We start from the raw sequence: 24141 nt of genomic DNA, 5'->3' as shown, positions 1-24141 counted from the left end.
GTGCCTCGTCCTGCCCGTCGTCGTGCGACGAGCCGCAAGAGAGAGAGAGAGATTCGCGTATTTTGCAAACGCTCGCGAGAGCAAAACAAATAAATCGGACGTTGAGTCTCGCCGCGCTTCTCCTCCTGCCGCGCGCGCGTGCACTCGATATTGCACAATGTGTGCACCAGCATCCCACGTTCATGGCGCGCGAACTCCACGCGTTCCCAAGGACACCCGGCGAATATACACCTTCCTCGAGGATCCTCGAACGTCGGGCTTGACTTTGAGAGCGTGACTTTGAGAGGGATCAACGGACCGATCGATCGTTCGCTCGCTCGTTAAACGACGCGATATGTATGTGCACGCCCGGAATGTCACTGAGATATATGCAAATATCCGCGGAATATTATCGAGGAGCGTGTGTCTCAACGTGACTATGTTTTTCCAGTTATTTTATGCAACGTTTTTCCGCTCAGATTTTCCTCGTATCTCCAACGTCCGTTTAAAAAAGGCATGTATCAGGGAGTTCTGCTTTCAGGTAAACGAAATATTGCAAAAGGCCAAACGGCGAATAGAGTAATTGTTCTGTGCCAAGTGTCGTATATGATGTAAGAAATGTAATCGATTACACACACGCCTTTACGCAACAGTTACTCGAAGCGTGAGAATGCCCTGATGATCTTTCGATATCTTGGGTTGCTTGCAAGCTGGGATATCCCTAAGACCATCCTCGCATTTTTCGCCAAAAAAAGGCGATTGAGAAAGACAGCTTACACGCGAATATAAGCGCGACGTTCCTCTCCGATGCCTTCTGTCACGTTGCAGATGCGTATGTCACGATGCAGTTGCATAAATGAGAAGTGGCGCTGGTAACGTTGCACAACGTCGGTGGACCGCCGGCCAGTAAATGTTATCGCGTTACTTATTATAGTGTAAACATGCAGATGTCCGCAATCTAATAATTCCGGCACGCGCCGGATAAGTGCTTAAAGGCTTTTGCGTAAAGACGGACATTGAGGTTACACTTCCTTCCGCCGCAAGACTTTTCTTACCGCAGCATTCGCAATTAAAATTTGGAAACACGAAGAGCATGCGCGATGCATATAGTGGAAAATGCAGAATTTCTAACAACTCGTGTCGTCCCAAAATTTATGTCACTCACGAAGATTTAACAAAATGAGATGTAAAAGTAAGAAAATATATATACAGTGGAAAACATTTTGTATTTGTGTTAAAATTGTTTCTTATTCATATTTTTCTGTTGAACTTTTAATATATCCGTGTGTTAACTTAACATATTGTGTTTATGTCATCTCAATATTTTGTGTTAGACCGACATTCAACATATGTAAGTGTTAAAATAACACTTGTACACAGAAAATAAATACTCTTAAATTGATGATAGATAACCTTATATATATATAAGCAAAAATATTATAATATTCTTAGAAGATTTTTTGAATTGAGTGCAGGTAATATTTGCATCAATGGAAATTCAATCAAATCAAGACTAACAATTTTTTAAGAAGATTATAATATTTTTGCTTATATATGAAAATATCCATCATTAAGACTAATTCTCCTTCCGTGTAAATGTTAAAATAACACATTTTATATTTTAATTTTGTATTAATTTAATATTTGTGTTATTTTTCAACATATTCATCTTGTGCAAAATTAATACAAACATTTATATGGGCCATTTGAGACATGTGAAATGTACCTCAAGCACAACATTTTTTAATGTATGCATCACATTTGTGTGATTCCTATAAATATAAATTATAAAATAATATTTTATAATGAGTCTTGAAAAATTGCTACGAACAACGTTGTCATTTTCTCGAGAAGTTCGCGAGAGCCCTTTCATTCGAGAGCGTTCTTCGAACGCGTACTATGGAACGTGGAATATAGTCAAGGAATTTCAAAAATATCTTCTTCCCAAATCCGCGCGGCTCCGGTTGCCTCATTTATTATTATTATTTATGAAAAGATACGAGGCGCTGCGATTGTGCAACGACCGTTAGCGCGCGATATGCGATGTGCCGTATTCGACTTCGTACCGTGTGGATTTCGCCCTAGCGAAGACACAATATGTCACTCGCACGCGCGTATGCAAGTCGATTTTTTTTTATCATCGTGGCGTCTGACATGCCCGTGTGGGCGTTGATATCGGTGTATAAATTTGTGCGACAACGTATCGATGAAGGGGGGCATCGTCGTGGCTCGTTTGCGCTGCGAGTCACGTGTTACCGAAGAGGGACCTCGATTGATATGACGAGCGGCACGTGTACATTGTATATTACACGTATACATCATCTTTCGATGACGGCGTCCGTAATGAATGTCTTGAGACGAGTTTGTAGCGAATTGGCGGTCTCAACATTAGCATGCAACGTTGAATTTATAGCCCACTGCGATAACTTCTCTCTCTCTCTCTTTCTCTTTGTCTCTCTCTGTCCATTTCGACCCGTGTTGATTCTCGGGTAACGTTCATCGAACAGGATGTACCAATCGCTTCGCAAAGATTACTTCGGCGATTTAATTGAAAAAATTGGGGTCGTTGAGAGAGGAGGCCGTTTCCCGGACTTCTGACTCACTCCGCAGGACGCGTAGTTCTACGACGTAATTCTCGCCCGCATTCTCTCTCCGTATATCGCGAGAGTGATTCGCACAAATTTGTTTTCGCTCCAAGCGCGCAGAGCTGGAATCAGCCCGTGGAAGTTAAGCGATTCCTCTCAAGACGAGAAGTTAAGTGACTTTAAAGGGACTGCGGAGGCGTCGCGTCGCGCGCGTCTCTCCGCGGATGATGATTCATCGAGCGCGTCGTCCCCTGCTCGTTTCGACGGCGCCACTTCCGGCTGCTGGCCGCCACCGTCGCCGCCGCTGCATCGACGCAATTCTGCGCTTGGTGCAGCGACCGGTGCATCTCGTTCCGGAAATTCCACGTTAAAATGGACGCATTCGCGGGTTTTTTTCCACGTTCCGAGTCCTGACTCCGTTGCAAAGTTAGTCCAGGCTGCGTCTAGTTGTATATAGATTGCTCTAAACTGCCACTTATCGAATAACATACAGTCCCAGTTTACAGTAGTAATTTTAAGCCTCAAGACTTGAGAAATTAACCAATCACAGTCGATTGTTTTTCTCACATTCGACTGTGATTGATCAATTTCTCAAAGTTTAAGAAGATCCTGAAGTTGTTCTATTTTACCGCAAATTTGTTAATATTAATAAATAATTAATATTAAATAACGAGTATAATACTAACAAATTTTGGTAAAACAGAACGACTCTAGGATCCTCTTAAGCCTTAAAACACCAATAGACCGGGAAGTCGATTGTGTATCTCAAAACGTGAGAATTACAAAAGTGAGTGAATTTACAAGAATATAATGTCTCAAAATAATAATTGGTCAACACCTAGTGAATTTACTCACTTTTATAATTTTCACTACGTTTTGAGATACACAATCGATCTCTAGATTAAGACGTCGTAAAAACGTCTAAAAGACGTATTTGAGGCGTCACATCTCAATGAACATATTAATTCTCTACTTAAAAATCCGACTTTTTTCTTTAATTGCGAGACCGAAGGTCGGAAAGCTCCTCGGAAGTGAAAATCTCGAGATTAGTCGAGAGACTTACGCATAAACCGGCCGTATCGCAACCTGTAGAGCGCGCAAGCGACACACAATAGAATGATAAACTGTAGTTCTCTGTAAGAATCATCATTTCGAGAGGCAGAAAGGTAGAAAGTTCCCACTGTAGAACCCGACTCGGAAACTCTGCGGATGAGAGGCTCGCGAAAGTTCTCACACCCTCTTGCGGTCTATTATCCGTCGTCTGCTTGAATGTTCAGTGGTCGCGGCCTCAACGAGCTAATTTTACGAGTCGACGACTCGTCTGGTCTTTCTCATCGTGGAAGCGGGGAAGGGAAAAGGGCGCTCACTGGTTGTTGCACAGCCGTGAAACAGTAGCTTAGACTGCTCTTAAAGTGGACTCGAGGAAGCCGGTTGAAGAAATAGAAAAGAATCGGAAAATACAGAATGCGAGAATAACGAGGCGAGAAAAGTAAGAATGAAAGAAAGGAGAGAGAGAGGGGGGGGGGAGTGAAAGGGAGGAATAGCTTAAAAAAGATAGGCGAGAGAGACGCCGAGAAAGGACGTTATTTAACTGGACCGAGAAGTCAGCGGCGGCGTCGTGACCCCAGAAAATTAGATAATTTTGATGTCACGTCCGCGAAGCAATTATCGCGTTCGACCTCGCTGGACGTAGCTGAGAATCAATTAAGCGGGCCGAAAGTTCAGCCGGCGAGACCGAAGTGTTTCGCGCTCTGGAGGGAAAGTCGAGATTTCGGATGGTGATCGTGGCGATGAGACTCGTAAAGAGATGCGACAAGAAAAAACGATATTTTGTTGTGTAATTCCTAAATTCTTGGACTCTGAAACTTGGGTCTGGCTTTCAAACATTCTTTGAATTTGTTATTGAAAAGAGTTACCATTTCTCTGAGAGGAAAATAATTAAATATTATTATATTTTATATATGTATCATATATCATTGTTATATATAGGATATATCTAAACTCCACCGATACACTCACAGCATAGATTCTACATAAAAAAATAAGTGAAAAATTTTTGTAAATATATGTCTTCAAACGTTTCTGAGATATAATTGTCTGAGTTTCTGAGATGTAATTGTCGCAGTCTAAAAAATATATATTTTATTTGTTAAATCGTGTTTTACAAATAGTAACTAGACACATACTGTTATAAAAATTATTCAAAGTGTCTGCTCTCCTTATCAATGCACAATTGATATCCGTGGAATAAAGACGCGCGTTTTTTCAATTTCATTTGAAACTAACGATAATATATCAAAGTCACAATGAATGATTCTTCAGTTAATATTCAGAAATCTCAAAATTGATAGATATTATCTTCCAAAACAAGTAAAAATAATGTTATATCAGCATTTTTAACACGCTTATCGCTACATATTTCTTTTATCGTTGTCATCTTCTGAAGGTTATATCTAAAAAATCAAACTTTTATACGGATATATTTACTAAGATTTTTTTTTACTTATTTTTTAACATAGAATCCGTCCTTTGAGTTTGTTGGTAGAATTCAAATATACTCTGCATATTTAAATTATTATTAATTTTGTTAGCGCTTTTAACGATATCTTTTACGAAAAGATTTCAACGAGTGGACTAACGACGTGTTCCGCAAAATTTCTGTCTACAAAAGTTCCAAGAAGCAAGAATATGCTTCCGGTAGATACTCTTTATTCGCCGCGTGTGTGCGTTGTAATTGTCCTGCGCTATTATACACGCAACGTTACATAAGCGTTAAGCCGTCTCGATGATGAGGCTTTAAGGAAACTATTATACGTTTTGTTTCCAGGCGAACGTGAGCCAGGTCGAGTACGAGAGAGCGCACAGAAAGTACCTGAAACAGCTGTCGCACGACGGGCAGGAGTCTAGAAAGCGGCGGAGCCTCCACGTATTCGAACCTGCAGGTAGAGTCACTTCTATTTTTGCTAAAAAAACTGTCGCGCTGGAAGTCGAATTCTCCTACCGGAGAAATCCTGAGGATTACCCAATTTGCGATGTTACGTTCATGTTAAATTGTATTTCTACACAGTAAAAAATTTTGTATTAAATTTAACATATTTCACATGTCCGAAATGATCCGCATAAATTTTTGTGTTAATTTAACACAAGGTGAGTACATAAGGTAAATACGTAAGGTGAATACGTAAAGGTTGAAAAATAACACAAATTAAAAAAAATTATTACTATTATTATTTGAAACATTAACACAAAATTAATATATTAATCAACACTAAAGTATAAAATGCGTTATTTTAACGCTTAAAAGTGTTATTTTAACACATGTTGAATATTGACTCAACACAAAATATTGAGATAACATAATATGTTAAATTAATACACAGATATGTTAAAAATTCAACCCAAAGATTTTAACAAGGGCCGATTTTAACACAATGTACGAGACGAATATAAAAGTTTTCTACTTTATATATTTTTCCGATTTTTTTTTAACGATCTTTTATTATGTAGCTTAACGTTTTCATTTTCGCTCGACTATTCTGGATTCGTCCTACCAGGAAGAGGTAGGATACGAAATCGCCGATTGATTACAATTGTCTCGGGTTTCACGTTTTTCCGCTTCTCCGAATGAAGCGCATCCCGTACGAATAGATCGTCCGATCGTTGCGAGCGCGCGCGCGCGCGAATAACCGTGCCGAATGAAAAATCACTCACTTGCAGGCGCATTCGTGGATACAGTGTATCCAAGAAAAATAAATGCAGAAAATAGAGTGCAGGCGGACGGTTGCAGTTATATATAATTACGCATAAACCGCGTACAACCGCGCTCACAGATGTGTCATCTCCGCGCAGCCGGTTTCTCTCCGCGCCACCCCCCTCCCCGCGTGCCCAATTCGTTCGCTGGAAAATGCTAATTATAAAATCGCCCGCGATCGATCGCGATCGTGTCCCACGTTTTTCCGTTTCCCCGAACCGTGGCGAGTCACGGGACTAGATCGCAGTTACGGATAGATCGGCCAGCCTCCGGAGTGAAAACAGCCGGGCGATTGAAAAACCCCGCACTCGCGCGCACATTCGCGCCACAGTGTGTCCAACAAAAATAAATGCGGAAAACGGAGTGTGAGGGGTGTGTGTGTGTGCGCGCGCGTGCGTGCGTGTGTGACGGTGCAAGTTATCCCGTCGTGCCTGTCAATACGTCACGGAACGCATTGAAATCCCGCGGTCTCGCGCGAGAGGTGGCTCGATGTCGGCAGATCGATCGTCGTCCAAGGATGCGCAATGACAAAAAAAGTGCTCCGCGCTGGTCGGCAAGAAAAAGACCGAGGAAAACATTTCCCGGCGCCGAGAGGCAGGAGCGAGGCCAGGGAAGAGGGCGAGCGGGCGAAAAAAGGAGAACGGCGCGCACGCGACCGGCTAATATTTATCCGCGGTGTCATTGAACTCTCGCTGTTAGAAATTTTTTTGTCGGCTTTCTTCCGCGGCTCTCTCGCGAAGCGTCCGGAAGGTGTCCCTCGCGAGAGATTGAGCGCGATTTTCGTGATGTATCACGATCATCATCGATCGATCGATCGGACGAGGAGACGCACGGACGGACGCTCGGTGGGAATACTCTCCGTCGCGCGGTAGGAGGAAAAAGAAGAGCTACCGGAAGCGAGATCTAGAGGCGTGTTTCTTCAAGGATTCTGCGAAAATATACGCGCGCTATTATTGGACGTCCACCTAATTTCTCGTAGCGTTGCGTAGAGAGGAAAAATCACCGGCGGAATAATTCGCGCGAAGAGCGAACGGCGATACGCTCGCCGGCGGGACGAGGAAGTGCGCAAGCGGAATTTAATATCTCGCTGAAAGCTGCCGTGTCAGGTTTGTCGACTTTAACGACGTCTCGTGATCGAAGAGGTCGCCGTGCGAACGAGGACAATATGTAACATTTAATTTAGAGCGCTTCGCGGTTGTCGATCTTCGGGCCGAATTGATGGGATATAGTATCGTGTACATGGCTCGTTTCCATAATTTATGTAAACGGGGGTAAATATTTCATGTACAGAAGATTCCATTAATGCAGTAATCTCATTCCCTAGACACAGTAACATTGAAGATAATAAATTTGATAGAAGTTAAGATTCTGGCGAGATATACAATTGAAGGACACAAAACTGTAAATAAAACAAGTTACGGTCTGATGTGATAGCGAATGTATTATCAATATTTTATAATACAATATTAATCTTAATGTATTCGTTATCATATCGGCAAACATTGAACATTTCTAACCAGACGCGTTATTTTTGAATATTTATGCATCATGATTGCTGCTTTGAAGTATCTTTATCAAATAATTAGCAGCCATGATGCACGAATATTTGCACATAATGCGCTTGATTGGAAATCTTCGATGTCATTATATCTAGGGAATGGGAGCACCATATCAGATCTCGCTCGATGTTTTTCTAACGTATTTTGCCCAGTCGATTTCGCTCTACACGGAGAAAATATAGTAAATATTTGTAATGTTGAGCCATATCGGAATTATATTGAAATCATAATGTGTGTTGTAATTGATGTATTTCATTGTAGACATGATGCGTGTTCTAATTGATGTATTTCATTGTAGACATCACTAAAGATTACGATACATAATAATTTCAGTCACAATTCCAGCGTTACAAAATTGTGTAGTAATTTTTACTACAATATTTTCCCCGTATATTAACCGTCAGTGATAGCTAGAAAATTGTCGCGCGCAGCCACTATTGAAATAATACACGGAACAACGCGCGTCGCCGATTGACGTTTCACCTACAAGTTCGACTTTTCCCTTTCGCAACTGCATCGATCAACTCGCTCGGGCTTTGCTCAAAGCGCGCGCGCGCCTCCCTTCGAATTACACACGCGAGGATATCCTACCTCACACGAGGACACGCGTCCGCTCTCGCGGCCGTTCAATTACCCCGGACAATTAACCGTGCTTAATTCGCGAAATCCGTGCGGCACGACGCCAACAAATTAAGACGTGACGATTAAATGAATCCCGCTCGGCGGCGCGCGACTCCGCTCAATTACGGTCGCCCTGAAAATAGTAGGTCAAAGAGATCAAAGTCGGCACGCATCTGGACGGCCGCGCGCGCAAGAGACCACTGTGCCCGCGCGCGTTTTTACTCGCTCGGGGTACCTCCGCGCGCATACGAGTCGAGTAGGCTGAGTTGGAAACCAGTCTGAAGTGGGTACTCACTCGTCTATACGCGGGTCTAGAGGTGCGCGAAGCACAAGGAGAGAACGACGAAGAGGAGTCTTCTTCTTCTCTCCCGGATGGCTCGCCTCCTCGAAGCGCGCGAACGCGAGCGAGCGGACGGCTGTTATTATGAAATAGAAATTCCGACCGCGGCGGAATGCCGAGCGACGAGTTCCTCAATGCAATAAGAAGAACGAATCGCCGCGGCAGAGAAACACTCGCGAAGAAGTAGTCTGCCTTGCTTTATTCGCAACATGCGACGGGACGGACGAGTGGAGTAGGCCGATACACGACGGAACCCTGAAGAACGGCGACCTCTCTAACCGCCCTTGCCCCCGCGGGTTCATCTCAATTACCAGAAGCCAGGACTTATTAGTCGCGGTTATTAACCGGCGAGGTGCGCAAGAAGCTAATGAATGCGAAGGAGCCGGGTGGTCGAGACAGGAGTTGCAAATTTACGGGAAACTCCCTCCTGTTTATTCGCCGGTGGTGGAATATCATCGTCGATGCACCGGAGGAGCGTTCGCGCGCTATGCGACGTGTTCATGCGACTTTCGGTCTGAAGGTCCGCGACAAGCGCGTCGACTAAACCAGGGCCGCTTGGATTCCGCCGGTTATTTCTTGGGGCGAAAAGTCTCGGATCGATCGGCTAATTTCGGGCTTTCCAGCCTGGGAATAGCTGCGCGCTACATTCATCATCCGTTTCTATTGCGTGTATCTTTTATTCTTTGGACATCGTAATTTGCCACCGACGATGATTAAGAATACGGATTGCGTTTTTTACACTGCCCGTCTGTAATTCTCCGCGGGAGTTTCGTCCCGTCAGTTGCGATGCTAATGTCGATACCTGTTTTCTTTCTTTTCTTTTTGTTTATTTTCGAGGATAATCGCAGAATTCGCAGAGAGCTCTCCCGTTGTAACATGTCTGACATTGTGCGGCGCGTTTCTCCAGCGGGACCCAAGTTTCTCGTGATTCTGCGTGAAAGTTTTCTTAGATTTTCCTATATACAGCATAACATTATATATACTGTATATTTCCTATATACAGCAAAATTGCGGGATTAGAACACCCAAAGTTGCCCCAAAATCAAATATATTTTGAGTAAATTTGATGCTTTATGATGAACTTATATGATATATTTGTGGATATATATCAGATTAAGTGTTTAATAAATATTGGGTCACATTTTTAATATTACTATGCTTAATAGCACGCGCATAATACGTGTGTAATTTTAAAATATAAGTACTTGAAGCATTTCGTATGTTTTATTCTATTTTTTGTTCAATCTCGTAGTGTAAAATGGAAAGCAAAAAATTTTGGGAAAAATGTCTGGGATGACTAATGCTGCGTAAATCTAGACAAAATCATAAAACTCGTAAAAACTTATGACTGGACCTGCAATTCTATGAGTATCTGTAGACGTAAATATTTACAATTTCTCGTAAATTTACGGTTAGCAAGAAGCTATCTGTAAGTCTTATCAGTACTATGGAAAATCTCTTAGTAACTATCAAGAAATATGAATAAGAAATTTTTTAATTACAACTTAAAACTTAATAATCAATTCATATTTCATGTTTAAAATAATCGAAACACCTGAACTTGCAAACAAGTCAATGATTTTTCTTTACATACATGAAACTCTCAAATGACAAGTTATATATATCTGAAATTAGTGACTCGTTGTAAAAAAAGTGTTGTAACTTTTCTGTGACTGACCATATAAATGTTATTGCAGAAGACTCCATTAATGTTGTCCCATTTTCTAAGCAAAGCAACATTGAAAATTTCCATTCCAGACGCGTTATTTTTGAATATTTGTGCATTATGATTGCTAGTTAAAGTATCGTTGTCGATTCATTAAATTATCAACAATCATATGCACGAATATTCGTATATAATGATCTTGATTAGAAATTTTCGATGTCACTATGCCTAGGGGATGGAATAGCATTAGTAGAATCTCTTGTACAGAATTGCAGTTTGTGTAAAACTGTAAGTCAGATTCTTACGATTATATTGATGTAAACTACGATTTTACAACTTATTTACAAGCTTGCTTAGAATTGCAACATTAATAGGAATCTGTTAATGTTTTCCACTTAAAATTGTACATTGAGAAAAATTTCCATCGGATAAACCGATTAAATGACGTATTCGATTTTTATTATCCGCTCAAGTAATGGGTCAAATAACGAATACCTTTATCCGATGAAGTTCCTGATGCAATTATCAATGAAACCTAATCGGAAAATTAATCGAAGAAAATGGAGATAACTTTCCATTTGTAATATTAAAGAAGCACTAATAATGCTCCTTTGATGCTACAAAGAGAATTTAAACCTCTCGGGGGGAAATTCCAGAAAAAGTTTTTAAGTGGAAAAACGGAAATAATTTTCCATTTGCAGCATCAAAGGGAGCACGATAGAAGATCTTTGCAGATTCAATGTGGAACTAAATAAATCTAATGCAGAACTGAAATTTCGACTTGGGTCTGTTGTAACTTTCATCGGATGAAAGCACGACTTGATCGAATAAAATGGCGAAATAATTGGACATTACCCTTGATTAGATATGTATCCGTTTGTTACTTTTCAATTGAATTATCCGATCAGATATGATCGGATACTTTTCTCCGTGTACGTTTGAAATATTACACTTTAAACCGCAGAGACATTTCCTAACTAGGGCCCATTATTTCAGGAAATCGGACAAGTATTCCAATTAGATTCCAAGAAATGTTCTATTCACGGAATACGGCGACTCTTATGCGGTGGGTCCCGTTTTTGCGCCCGTATCTAAATATAATCGGCATTTTCGATCGAGACCTCAATTCCAACCGAACCATTTCCAAGTTGAGCCGCTTTTAACAGCGCTTAGTTGATCGGATTCCAGTTCCGGACTCGATTTCGGGGAAACTCGCTTGTACGGCGTAGGCGGGTTACCTGCGTGTACATCGCCCGTTTATTTTCGGAGCGTGCGAGTCGAGTGATAAAGCCTATAATAAGCGCGGCACGCCGCCGATTGACGGCCGCGTGCGCGGTCCGGTTATTTGGGAATATCGCGCGACTCGCTGTCGAATTCTCGTCGGGTGACGAAGTTGTACACACACGCCCCACCGTCGCCTTCGAACCGCCGCGGATCGGCAGAAATCGTCCGGATGCCGTGGATTCCTGGGTGGTTTATCGTCCGGTTATTTTGCGATCAACCTGGTCAACCGCCCCTTTCGGGGCGAGTGTGTGCGATTTGCCGATTCATTGTCGGACCGCGTTTAACTGAATGAAATGACAGATGCGTCGTCGCAGACACACGTAGTAGGATACAGATCTTATTCTGGAAGAGAGGGGGGAAAGCTATTATAAAATCGCAATGCACTCTTTGGACGAAGAAAGGTGCGGGTGATCTTCCAAATAAATAGATTTGTTTTGACTAATGATCATGTAACCTTTTTCTAAGAGACGTAAGCGCGGAAAATGGAAAGTTTCACGAGAATTCGAAAACTTTTGAGCGGTCACGTAACTTTGCAAATAATGGAAACTTCGCATCTCCACTTCTACACACGGGAATATACATACTGCTATGCTACTTGTTTCAACTATTTTATAAGTTTATATATCCGCAAATATATCACAAGTTCGTCATAAACATGAAATTTGTTCAAAATATATTTTTAATCTTAACATAAGTATTTCAATCGAGAATATTAAACTAAAACAAACTTCGTTTTGGTTTGTTCAAATTAACTGAATTTAACTTTTTCCCGATAAAGTTTATAATTTTTAAAAACAGAATAAATTCTTTGGTGACAATAAACTTTTCAAAAATATATAATGAGTATGTTTTAAGAAATCTTTTTTTGTCGTAGATAACTATTACTGAAAAGAAAGAAAGCAAATTGAGTAATCGCTTTTTTCTCAGCAGTAGAATAATACTTTTCTCTGTATAGGGAGAAAAGTTATATGATCGCCGTCTTGGCGAGGAATCGACGTTTCTTCCTTTATACCGACAAGACGTCGTTCAATTTAAAAATCGGACATGCGATATGCAGTCATAATTAATTAATAAAGCTTTCGTCACACGCGTCGCATTCACAAGTGCGTCTTGAGACTCGCGCGATCGGATCAGCGAGTGTCCTTGTACAATTTCAGAAATCTCGGGGATAAAAATCGTGAGAAGCGGATTTATATGAAAACGCGCTTTAAATTGGCCGCCACGATTTGCTTCTTAACTCCTTTCACTCCGATAAGTAACTGTTTCCAATAACGTTAATGTTGAGAGGAATAATGGTCGGAGGGTCGTAAAGTGCGTGTGATACTCGCAACCTTCGGCACGGCATGGTAAATACAATACGCGTGGCGAAATAAATGTTTAACTTGCAAATACTTACCGCTTACTCTAATAACATATTTCTTGTCGATTAACGATACGAAGTCGTTAATGAGCGCGTTGACGAGCTGGCGTCCTATTAATCGAAGAAAAATCCGGACCGGCTGGTAGCCGCGCGCGGGGTGTTTTACGTCTAATTAGTCCTATCGGACAAACAGTCGCGCGACCAAAGAAATCGAGCACCGCCATACGCGCGACATGTATCAAGAGCCCACACTCTAAAAGTATCTATCCTCCTCTAAAAGTAGCGCTCTCGTTGCGCCGCGCCTCGAAAAACAAACCTGGCCGGTCCCTCGCGCGATGCACGTGCGTCGAATTGTTCCACGAACGTGACTAGCGGGATGATTCGTCTCCGGGAAAATTCGACCCGACTCGGCACCAAGATTCACCGGGCCTACTGGAATACTCGTGTCGTCGGTGCGCGACGCACAACAGGACGAATTTGCTATTTTTCTTCTCAATATTCGGCATCTCTATAAATAGATCTAGGAATGAGCAACGAACATTCATGCGTGCTAAAATAACATCTTTTTGATTTACTATCGAAAGTATCGAAAGTAAGCCAAGAAGACGTTATTTTCGCAACTTTCAGTTCAAGACTCAAGGTTCAATATACTGATCTGTCTGTCGCTAAGTACAACAGCTGTCATATATTTGTAGATTAGGCCACTCTGAACAGAAAATGTCCTTTACTATTTTACAAATAACACGTAAATTTTTGAGTTATTAACTAAAGACGCTCCCCCATACATGACTATTTTTAATAATTAAAAATGCGAAATTTTGCGTGTTGCTTACAAAATGGCACAGGATTTTTTTGTCCGCCTCAATAATATTATAAATATGAATCTTACTTCTAATCTAATAAGAGGTTTAAAACAATTTCATTATTCTGGGAACGTATGGCATTTTACAATAAAATGGTCGCTTAATAACTAATCTAAAAAATGTATATTTTTCTGAGATTATTTAATTTTAAACAATTCTAATAGGTTTCAGAAACTGTACGTTCATTTAAATGTGAAAATTTCATCTGAACAAAATTCGAAATAGATATTATTTAAATTATTGTTCATTAAAATAAATAAATTTTAATTGTGTACCCTACAAGTTCAAAGATAATATATATTCGGTAATAATCAGACTGTGCTCTTGTTTATGTATAATTCAAAATATTTAACAAAAAACATATATGTAATATACATGAATCCTTCTTGATATGTCCTTCGTGAAAATGTCGAAGTATTAATAATATTCGAGTAATTAACGCGATTGTGAATGAAAAGAAATTATTAACGCGCCACTAATCTGAATGAAATGAAAAACTTTGCTACCAATTAATTTTGAATGATTTCGTAGTATGAGCAGAATTTAAATCCGATGCTTAATTGCAAAGAACGGAAAACAATAATTTGTTGGCACAGCAACTTTTATGCTGTTGCAGTAAAATCTGTTAATTTCTATATGGACAGCAAAACGATTTCTTAAGAATACTAATTTGCTGGATTATTTTGATGAATCTACAAATTATTTTGGTGTAAGAACATATTAATAAATGTAGGAAAATACTTTATTCTAACAGTAAATTAATATGTCTTAAAGAACATATTCACTCAGCAGAATATTTTCTATTCTGGCAACAAGACTGTTTCTGTTCTAATTACGAATAATTAACTAATTTGACTATGCGAACTAAATTTGATTGCTGTTGCAACGAATATGCAGTGGCAACGATGGTTTCACTATAACAGCAAGATTATTTTTCTCCGTGTGTAAATTTACATTTTGAACGATAATCCTTCCTTGACATTCTCGCTGAGAAGAAATCGGTTCAAATGAAAGAGCCGCAAAGAGGATATTTGATGAAAACTTGTGTACACATGTTAAACGCTTATGACATAAAATGGGTATCGTGAGATTTTTTATTTTTTTTTATTCAGTCACGTCAGAAAATCGGCGGAAATAGAGGCGGGACGGACAAGTCCGAGCAAGTCGGTCGGTAGACCGAAGATTAAAAGTGTTTCCCTCGCTCTAAAAGCGGAGGATCCCGTGGCGCTATGAGAAAATAAATAAATAGAAAAAGAGAAGTGGAAGCGAGAAGCGGCGAGCGCCGAACGTGAGACGCGAACGTACGGCGTTCTCTTGTGTCGGAGTTGGGTAAGTTATTCGAAGAACGTGATAACCGGCAAATATGCGTGTATGCGGCCCTAAAAGTCGACTGATGTCACGCGTTTTCTTCGGCTGGATGCGGTTTCTGTGCGTGCGACGTCCCATAAATAAGAGCGCTAATCAGTGACGCATTCTGAGCACGCGGCGAACCATGGCACAGGACTCGGACCTTCGCTCTCCACCGCCCAATTTCCTGACACTTTTACGTACTAAATGATGATTGATTAACCAAAGGTATCACGTGTGACAGGATCACAGTCACTAGCATTCAGTAATTTAACAAATGTTGAAACTTGCATTGAGAGAAAAATATATAAAAGATAAAAGTTATTTATTCGGTGCATACTAATAACATATATTTACTTAAATTAAAATTTTTTTATTATATATATATATATATATATATATATATAAGCTATAGATTTAAGGAAATATATATTTTTCCATTTGAAAAAATTGTTTCTTAGTATAAAAACATATATTTTTAGTAAATATTAATATACTAATACATACATATATTAGTATAAATAAATATGTTATAGTACCCAATGAATAAATGCTTTTTATTTTTAGATTTTTTTCTCAGTGCACAATATAATATGAATCATCACATTATGATAGCAAGTACGGCTTACATCAAAAACATCGACAAGCACGGTATTATCATGTTATCAGAGTATAGAAATCGGCATAGAAATCATGATATTTTTAGGGCCATCTGTTGCATAAACTGCTGTTAATAAACTGCTGGTTTCTTTCATAAAAAAGAAAAAAATGCAATTCGAATGATCGGCGACTTGTCCGAGTGGGATCGTCGGGGTGCCCGGCAGTGAGAGAAGAATTCGAAGAGGCGTACATGGAATTCGGCAAGTGTCGCCGATCGGAATCGTTTGTTTACGAGATATCGCGGAATGCGGATCCCGATGGAAATAAACACTGTTTTCCAGAGTGCCGCACGGCGTGCCGGTCGTTTATTCTCACGGCTTATTTCAAGAGTCCTCGCGCGAGAAAGAGAGAAATTGTCAAGCTCTCTCTCTCTCTTTCTCTCCGACGCATTACATGTGTTTTCCTCTCCCCCTTCCTCAAGATAAAACGCGCGAGATCGAGCGCGTTCGCCCGAAAATCCTTTGTTTTCATTTTTTCCCCCCATTCGACTTGGCAGAAAGAAACTCGACCCCGTCGAGAGATAATGTCCTAATCGCTGCGGTTCATAAATTTACCCGATAATTCAGCAGATAATGCGCTCGTGCATTACTACGTGAAACAGGAGAACTCAGCAGTCCCTATCGCGGCTCTGAACATATCACTCATATTTCTTCGCTCTCATAATATACACACACCCTGTCGTCCTTTACAACAGGTTCTTACTTAAATCCTCGTAATAACGGCGCCAACAACGTTAAACGCGCATGGAGCCGCGAATGGGGCCGTCAGAAGACGATGTGTGTGCGCGTGTGGCCGATGCGTGTCGCGTCGCCTCGCGGATAATTAATGGCCACGTGAGTTTTCCTAAGGAGTCTCGCGTGGCTCCCTCGTAAATAAGATTTAATCAGTTGGCGAGTGAAAAGAGGGAGCCGGGAGAAGCGAGAATTTCAAAACGGCCCGGGCAATTACGCCCTTCTCGCACGTGTGTATTTGAGTTAGGTCTCTCTCTCTCTCTCTCTCTCTCTCTCGAGGCGAAGGATTTATCTCTCGCCTCCGGATTCGAATCTCGCACCCTCTCTGCCGGGCGCGTGACTTTTACAGCCGGCGGAACGAGCAGTTTACAAATTTTATCCCGCCTCCGGAATAATCTCGTTATTAGCACGTTCGGAGGTATTTATGATATTGGCTCGCGACCAATTTGAACCACTGGCGATATATCACGCGGATATGCTGCGTTTTGGATAGAGAAGCGCGCGCGCTAAGTCCTGCGCTTGACGAGCTGATAGTTATTGTCGGAATCGCGGATTCGAAGCGGACTTCATTCTCGGCCGAGGTGAGAACGATCGCTTTCGCACGCGAATTGGCGTGACCGTAAACACAAGACGTAAACTTAAACTGAAGAATCAATCAGGATGTTGAATTAGTCTTGTGCATTGTACTCGCAGAAAAATAAATACATACTGCATGTAATTAAATGTTACTTGTTTCAAGTATTTCATAAATCTATACAGCATATTTTATCCTGAGGATATTCCGAATTGTCCCAGATTTAAAAATTCAGTCTCACAGATATCCTAGTGTTTTAATGTCCGTGATATTCCAATAGGGTATCTCACAATCGTCAAATTAGCGTCGAAACAATCGAAATTACATAGAATATCGATGAGTCATTTCTCGTTGGGGAATACTAATACTACTATTTGAATATTAGACATGTTAGTACAAACGACGTCCAGCAACTAAAAAATGACCGAAAAAATGGCTCATGTGTGTGTGTAGCACACATAATAGATATTCTTTTTTATGAAATACCAACAATGACACAATTTATAAGCTGCAATGATTGCGATTTTATGCAATCAAAAAACTATCCACATTAATATATTAACGTAGGTATGCTTATTGTAAAAGGTCTAGGTGCAATACAAAAAGCGATTAATGAATTACATTTAATGATGCAAAAATAAATGTAGTAAATGTTGCATCACCAGAAAGATGGAATATTGTCCGCATATATTTTTGGATACTTCTCTAATAACTGATTCCAATTATAAAAGCGAGATTCGTGTTAAATCAATATTAGACAGTATCACAAAATCAATTTTAATCGAAGACCAAAAGTACACGCTTTACGAAATAATAAATTATATTTCGTATGATACAAGTAATTCCACAAGTAAATTAAAAAACGGACATTATGTAACAATGGCATTTACTGGAATGCATTAGTACGAGTACGTTGAAAAAAAAAAAAAAAAAAAAAAAACAAAAAATTACGTTTCACCGCAAAAAACAGCCACGCCACACATCATTATATATATAATATCGCGTTACATATATTAGATATATTAAACGTTATAACAGGAATTTAATTGAACAAAATAAATATTTCGTATATTCTTGTCTATATATACGTTTTCTATATAAATAAAACTATAGACGAATACTTTCTTCTAGTAGATTACATCATTCTTAACTACAATGCCACATTACCAATTAAATTATCTTTATGATTCTTTAAATACTGTCCGTAGCTTATATGAAAACTATTGATATATAAAGAGGAAAATCTATCGGTGGACTAGTATTCAAAGTCGAATAACATCATAAAGATAAATTAGATCGCTTTTGAGTGTGATAATTTCTTATACAACCCACATGCAATTCAAAACTCAAAGCAAAACAGTTGCAATTCTTAAAGTTTTATCCAAACCTGTCATCAGAATGCTTTGAAATCATAAGAAAATTTTCTGACAAGATAGTTTTATCGAAAACGACATGTTTATAAAATTTGCTTACATTTAAGAGTTCCAAGAATTCTGGCACCAATTTTAGATAGTACTTGACGAGTTCTACAAGAAATTATTATGATCCAAAGCGATCCAATCATTAATTAAGAAGTTATTCTGTCTGATGTGTGCGACATTTGAAATATTTCCAAGACTACATAGAAAATTTTTTTTTAAGAGTTCCAGAAGTTCTGGCTATGTTTTTCGATAGTAGCCAACGAGTTTTGCAATTAATTATTATGGTTCAAGGCGATCCGATCAATATTTCAGAAGTTATTCGATCTCAAATGCCTGCCTTTGATAACTTTCGATGTCGATTTTTTAAACAATTATAAGTACTTGATATTTTTGCCTATCAGGAACTCTAGAACTCGACACCAAATTTTTTCAAATTTTTTAAATTGTTGAAAAAAATCGAAAACATTTTTTTTTGTATCAGGAACTGTAGAACTCTTCGAAATACATGAAATGAGCTATTCAGAACTATCCGATCTTGATGTGAGGTGTGAAGTTAGCACCCCCCCGTTTTTTAATTGTTTTTTTTTTTGTTAATCGCCGTAACTCCTTTTAGGAATATAAGAGTACTTCTATATTCTTCGAAATAAAGCTGGAATTCTAATCAGAACTATCGAGAGCTAAAGTTGGGTTTGTTAACTTCACACACCCAAGTTGCAGCCGTAAGTCGCTAGTGTGATACGGGTATAAGGTCGAACGACTGGCGGCGGAAGAGCCGTGATTCGACATTGAACTCGGCGAGCGAGTTTTCGCGGCGATTGATGCGTTTGTTGAAACGGGGACGGCCGAGTCGCGGGCTTCTCGAGCGATGATTCGGATTTCGGACGTTATGTCGAACGGCACGCGAACGTGTCGAAAGGGTTAAATTTAGGGGCATTCTTCATCTCGAAGGCATCTCTCCGGGTCTCCGCGTTGATCGGCAATATAACGTACGCGCGCGCGCGTCGAGGCAATTTTGTTGGAAGGCCGAATACCGTTCCGTGACTCAGAGATCCCGTGTTTGTTTATGCGCGACGGAGTATCCATCCGGCACGATTTGCCGAAAGTTTCTCTCTTTCTCTCTCTTTTCGCAACTCTCGCCAATACGTGGGCTGCGCGGATTTGTAGCGGGGTACTCTTGTCGCACGTTCCAGCGGACTGCAACGAGGACGGACGAGACGCGGCGATCTGCATCCGCGCAAATACGCGTGAGACAATGATGTGTGTCGTATACCCGTCGCACAGTCGCCGGGAATTCAGCAGTTCCTGTCAATTATGTAACGCGGCTTCGTATAAAAAGCCTCGCTCGCTCCCTTCCCTCGACGACGTGGCTTCCCGTTGATTATCTGCTCATTAATGAATTCGACAGTCACGCTCACTCGCAACCCGCATACTCGTGTACGAAGGATCACTGTAGTGTTGGTTATTAGTTAATTCCGATTATTGCAATCATTTATCAATTACGAGACTTATGTCTTGTGTATATTTTGTTCATAGTTTTAAAAGCTCGGAAAAACCTGTTCTTTTTTCCTATTTTTTCGCGGATTTTTTTTTGCTTTCTCATCTTCTTTACGGGAAAAAGTAAATGTATTAAGTGCTCGAATTAATTCTTGCTGTTGACTAATAGAGGACAGTAGTTATGCTATTTCAACATGGCCGAAAGTGACTGTTGATGTACTGTCAATAAGCTTTAATAATCAGTATGTGACATTAGATCGTAGTGCAAAGAACACAATTTTTTATCGCATTGAAGATGTTGGATTTCGCACCAAAAAAAGAGCATTTACGAGAAGCATTACTTTTCTGCTTTCATCTTAAGAAATTTGCTGCTGAAAGTCATCGTTTGCTAGTGGAGGCGTATGGAGAGCATGCTCTATCTGAAACAACTTGCAGAGATTGGTTTAAACGATTCAAAGGCAACGATTTTGAATGATAAAGAGCGCCCTGGTCAGCCGAAAAAGTTTGAAGGTGCAGAATTGAAGGTATTACTGGAAGAAGACTCATGTCAGACGCTCAAAAAGTTGTCAGAAATACTAAATGTCGATGAGTCAACCGTTAGCAAATGTTTAAAAAGAATGGGAATGATCCAGAAGCTAAGAAACTGGGTCCTACATGAATTAAGAGAAAGAGACATTGTGAAATGTTTAACCATTTGTGAATTGCTGCTTCAAAGATAAAAACGGAAGTGGTTTTTGCATCGAGTTGTGATTGGCGATGAAAAATGGATTCGTTACGACAATTGTAACCGCAAGAAATCATGTGTGCGTCCCGGCGAACCATCAACGCCAAAATAGGATATTCATGGAAAAAAGGTCATGTTGTGCATTTGGTGGGATCAAGTCGGTGTAGTGTATTATGAGCTGCTGCAACCGAATCAAACCATCAATGCTGAATGCTACCGACGACGATTACTCAATTTGAATGGAGCATTCAAAGAAAAACGCCCACAATATGCCAAAAGACATGACAAAATTATTCTTCTCCATGACAATGCTAGACCACATGTTGCAACACTAGTGAAGGAAATCTTGAAGGCACTTGGATGGGATATCTTACCCCATCCGCTCTATTCACGTTGCTCCTTCAGATTACCATTTGTTTCGGTCGATGCAGCATGGCTTTTCTGAGCAGCACTTCAGTTCTTTCGAAGATAACAAAAAATGGCTTGATGACTGGATCGCCTCGAAAGAACCTGAATTTTTCTACCGCGGTATCCACTGCCCTAAAAGTAGGAAAAGGTTGTAGATTCCGAAGGACAATACTTTTAATAATGTACCGTTCTTTTGAAATAAACATGAGTTTTTGTAGCAAAAAACAATGAGAATTAATTCAAGCACCTAATACTCAATTTTAACCGAACACACGTGAATTTCTAAATGAATTTTTTTACCCTTGAGATAAAAACCAAAGGAACCTGCGGGAAAAACTTGGTTTTTTCCGAGTTTTCTAAACTATAATTTTATTCGCGACATATTATTCGGAAAATGTGTAAGTTGTTGAGTGATCGTTGAAAATTAATCATAGCTTCAACTTGTTCTCGGGGACGAGAATTCGAGCAATGTTCACAAAGTGTCGACGTGTGCGTCAGCATTGAAGCGTTCGATCTCTTGATGAATATCGCGGTGGGCTATTTTCGGACAAAATGTATTTTCCTCTCGGCCATTCGACTCGGTTTCGCTTGTTTGCGATTTGGAACATCTCTTTATTTCGGTTTGCCGTGGTTTTGTGCGCTAGGGTCAAGGAAATTCTCGTTGTGGTGTCGCGGACGATGAACAATAAGTCAACTGTATGAATGTAATCGGTAGGTAAATCTCAAGGTAGGAGCGAACGTTGACAATCGTGACAAAGAGCTACTGAGTCACGTTTACGAGCGAAACTTTCGTGTCATTGTTGCAAGAATTCACTTGCAACCTACATAATCTAGAGTTTCTGCGCGCTCTATAGCAATTAATACAGGAGAACTACTTATCGTGCACCTATTTGGAAATATTTTACATTGGTGACTGACAACATTTTCCGTGTGTTATCCCGCTACATAATAATAACAATAATAACTTTATTAGTCGTTACAAGCAAAGGAAACAAAAATACAGAAAATGAAAATAGAAACGTTGACCAAAGAGTGGGACAGCAAAAGAAGCTGATATAACTGCCTAATCCAAAATATACTTTCATCATATTATATTACACGTAAAAAAATTAGTATAAATTCACCCATATAATCATATATAAGGAAAAATATAAAATCTTATGTGAAATAAAATTTGTTTACATGAAGAAATTCTATAGAATTCTACTAAAAATGTTATATATATTCTTGTTATTCAAGAACAATTTTCATGAATTGTGAGGACAAAATATTAGATAGATAAAACAATATCTTCAAACTAAGAATCAATTTAAAGGTATCGTTCTTCCTATCCAATATTTTTTCCTCTCAATTCGCGAAAGTTACTCTTGAATAACAAAAATGTGATATTTTTGGTGGAACTATACAGAATTTCTTCATGTAAGTTTTATTTTTACATTAGATTATTCTTGTTTACATATGAGAGTGTGGATCTTTTGAATTGATACTAATTTCTCTTCCGTGTACATTACACGTATATTATTTCTTCTCTTTGAATCCCAACGGTAATCTTTAAATATTTGACAATTCATCACTTAGTCGCGTAATAATTTCATTGCGCTGTACAACATTGTGCCGCTAATAACGCGCAGGTTAACAGAAGATCAGCGAACGAATTAGGAAATTCTCGGATAATCACCCGTAACTTCGTCATCCGTTTAGACAGAATTGCGATGACGCGAATTTTCCGACTTCCATTCACAAGTTTATTTATGCAACTCATTAACGAACGTGCGTTTCTTGTTGCAGAGCATCCTGTGAATAGACGGGGCCTTACCGTCAACGATGACGACAGCTGGAGAGGGAATCACCGTCACTCTTTGTACTTTCCCGTTGCGGTTCCGGATGAGGAGGAGGACGTCACGGTCGACCACGCGTCTCTGCGATTCCTCTTACAAGGTGATCACCGACGTCCGCGCAAGCTGGAAGTCCTGGCCTACCTTCGAACGCCGGTGTCGCGGCGTCTCCTCCTGCGGAACCGGATCCCGCAGACGAGCTCGTCCAAGGACTCTCGTTGGCTGGAATTGGATTCCACTGAGGTCGCCGCGATCTGGCTTGAGAAGGATCCCGAAGAGAACCACGGCCTCGAGCTGGAGTTCCTACACGACGGCCAGCCGATGCGCCGTGAGATCTCCCACGCGAGGCTGAACGTTTTCACCACATCGGACGACGACGGCGTTGCCGGTCGAAGACAGAAACGGTTTACACCCGAAGAGCTGCTGCAACGACACGTGCGGCGTAGCGAGTGTAAGGGCTACAACAACAAGAGGTGCTGCAGGCACGAGATGACGGTGATGTTCAAGGACCTGAAAGGCTTCGACTTCATTGTTTTTCCGAAGAGCTTCGACGCGGGCTACTGCAAGGGTCGTTGTCCACCCTTGTATAATCCGGCGCATCATCACGCGCTGTTGCAGAGCCTGCTGTGGAAGGAGGACCGGAAGAGGGTGCCGAAGCCGTGCTGTGCGCCCAGCAAGCTCAACGAGCTGATGGTCGTCTACTTCGACGAGAAGAAGCCCTCGGAGCTGCAGGTGTCCTACTGGCACAACATCACGGTGGAGGAGTGCGCCTGCTCCTAAGCAAGCTGGAGGAGAAAGAGAGAGGAAGAGAAAGCGTAACAGTCTACCATCGCCGAGGACTCACCAAAGAATCGTCCGAATTGTGGTTCGGTGCTGCCGCACGTATTTGCGATCATGACGAGCCCCTCTCGCACAGGAAACTCGAGTTTTCTTCGAATT

The 24141-nt window shown here is 40.5% G+C and overlaps 1 protein-coding gene across 1 annotated transcript in view; it reads left to right on the top strand.

Annotated features, from left to right (window-relative positions):
* Positions 1 to 24141, top strand: part of LOC106740791 (bone morphogenetic protein 4) — a 43913-nt gene extending 19772 nt beyond the window's left edge. Inside the window, exons 2-3 of the mRNA XM_014612173.1 lie at positions 5392 to 5506; positions 23156 to 24141. Coding sequence (XP_014467659.1) covers positions 5392 to 5506; positions 23156 to 23982 — 942 coding nt within the window. The 3' untranslated portion in view covers positions 23983 to 24141. The remainder of the gene's footprint in view (positions 1 to 5391; positions 5507 to 23155) is intronic.

Source organism: Dinoponera quadriceps, unplaced genomic scaffold (genome assembly GCF_001313825.1).
Source record: "Dinoponera quadriceps isolate SergipeBrazil2010 unplaced genomic scaffold, ASM131382v1 scaffold591, whole genome shotgun sequence".
NCBI lineage: Eukaryota > Metazoa > Arthropoda > Insecta > Hymenoptera > Formicidae > Dinoponera > Dinoponera quadriceps.
The sequence above is the reverse complement of the archived record's forward strand: the minus strand, read 5'-3'. Positions and strand labels throughout refer to the sequence as shown.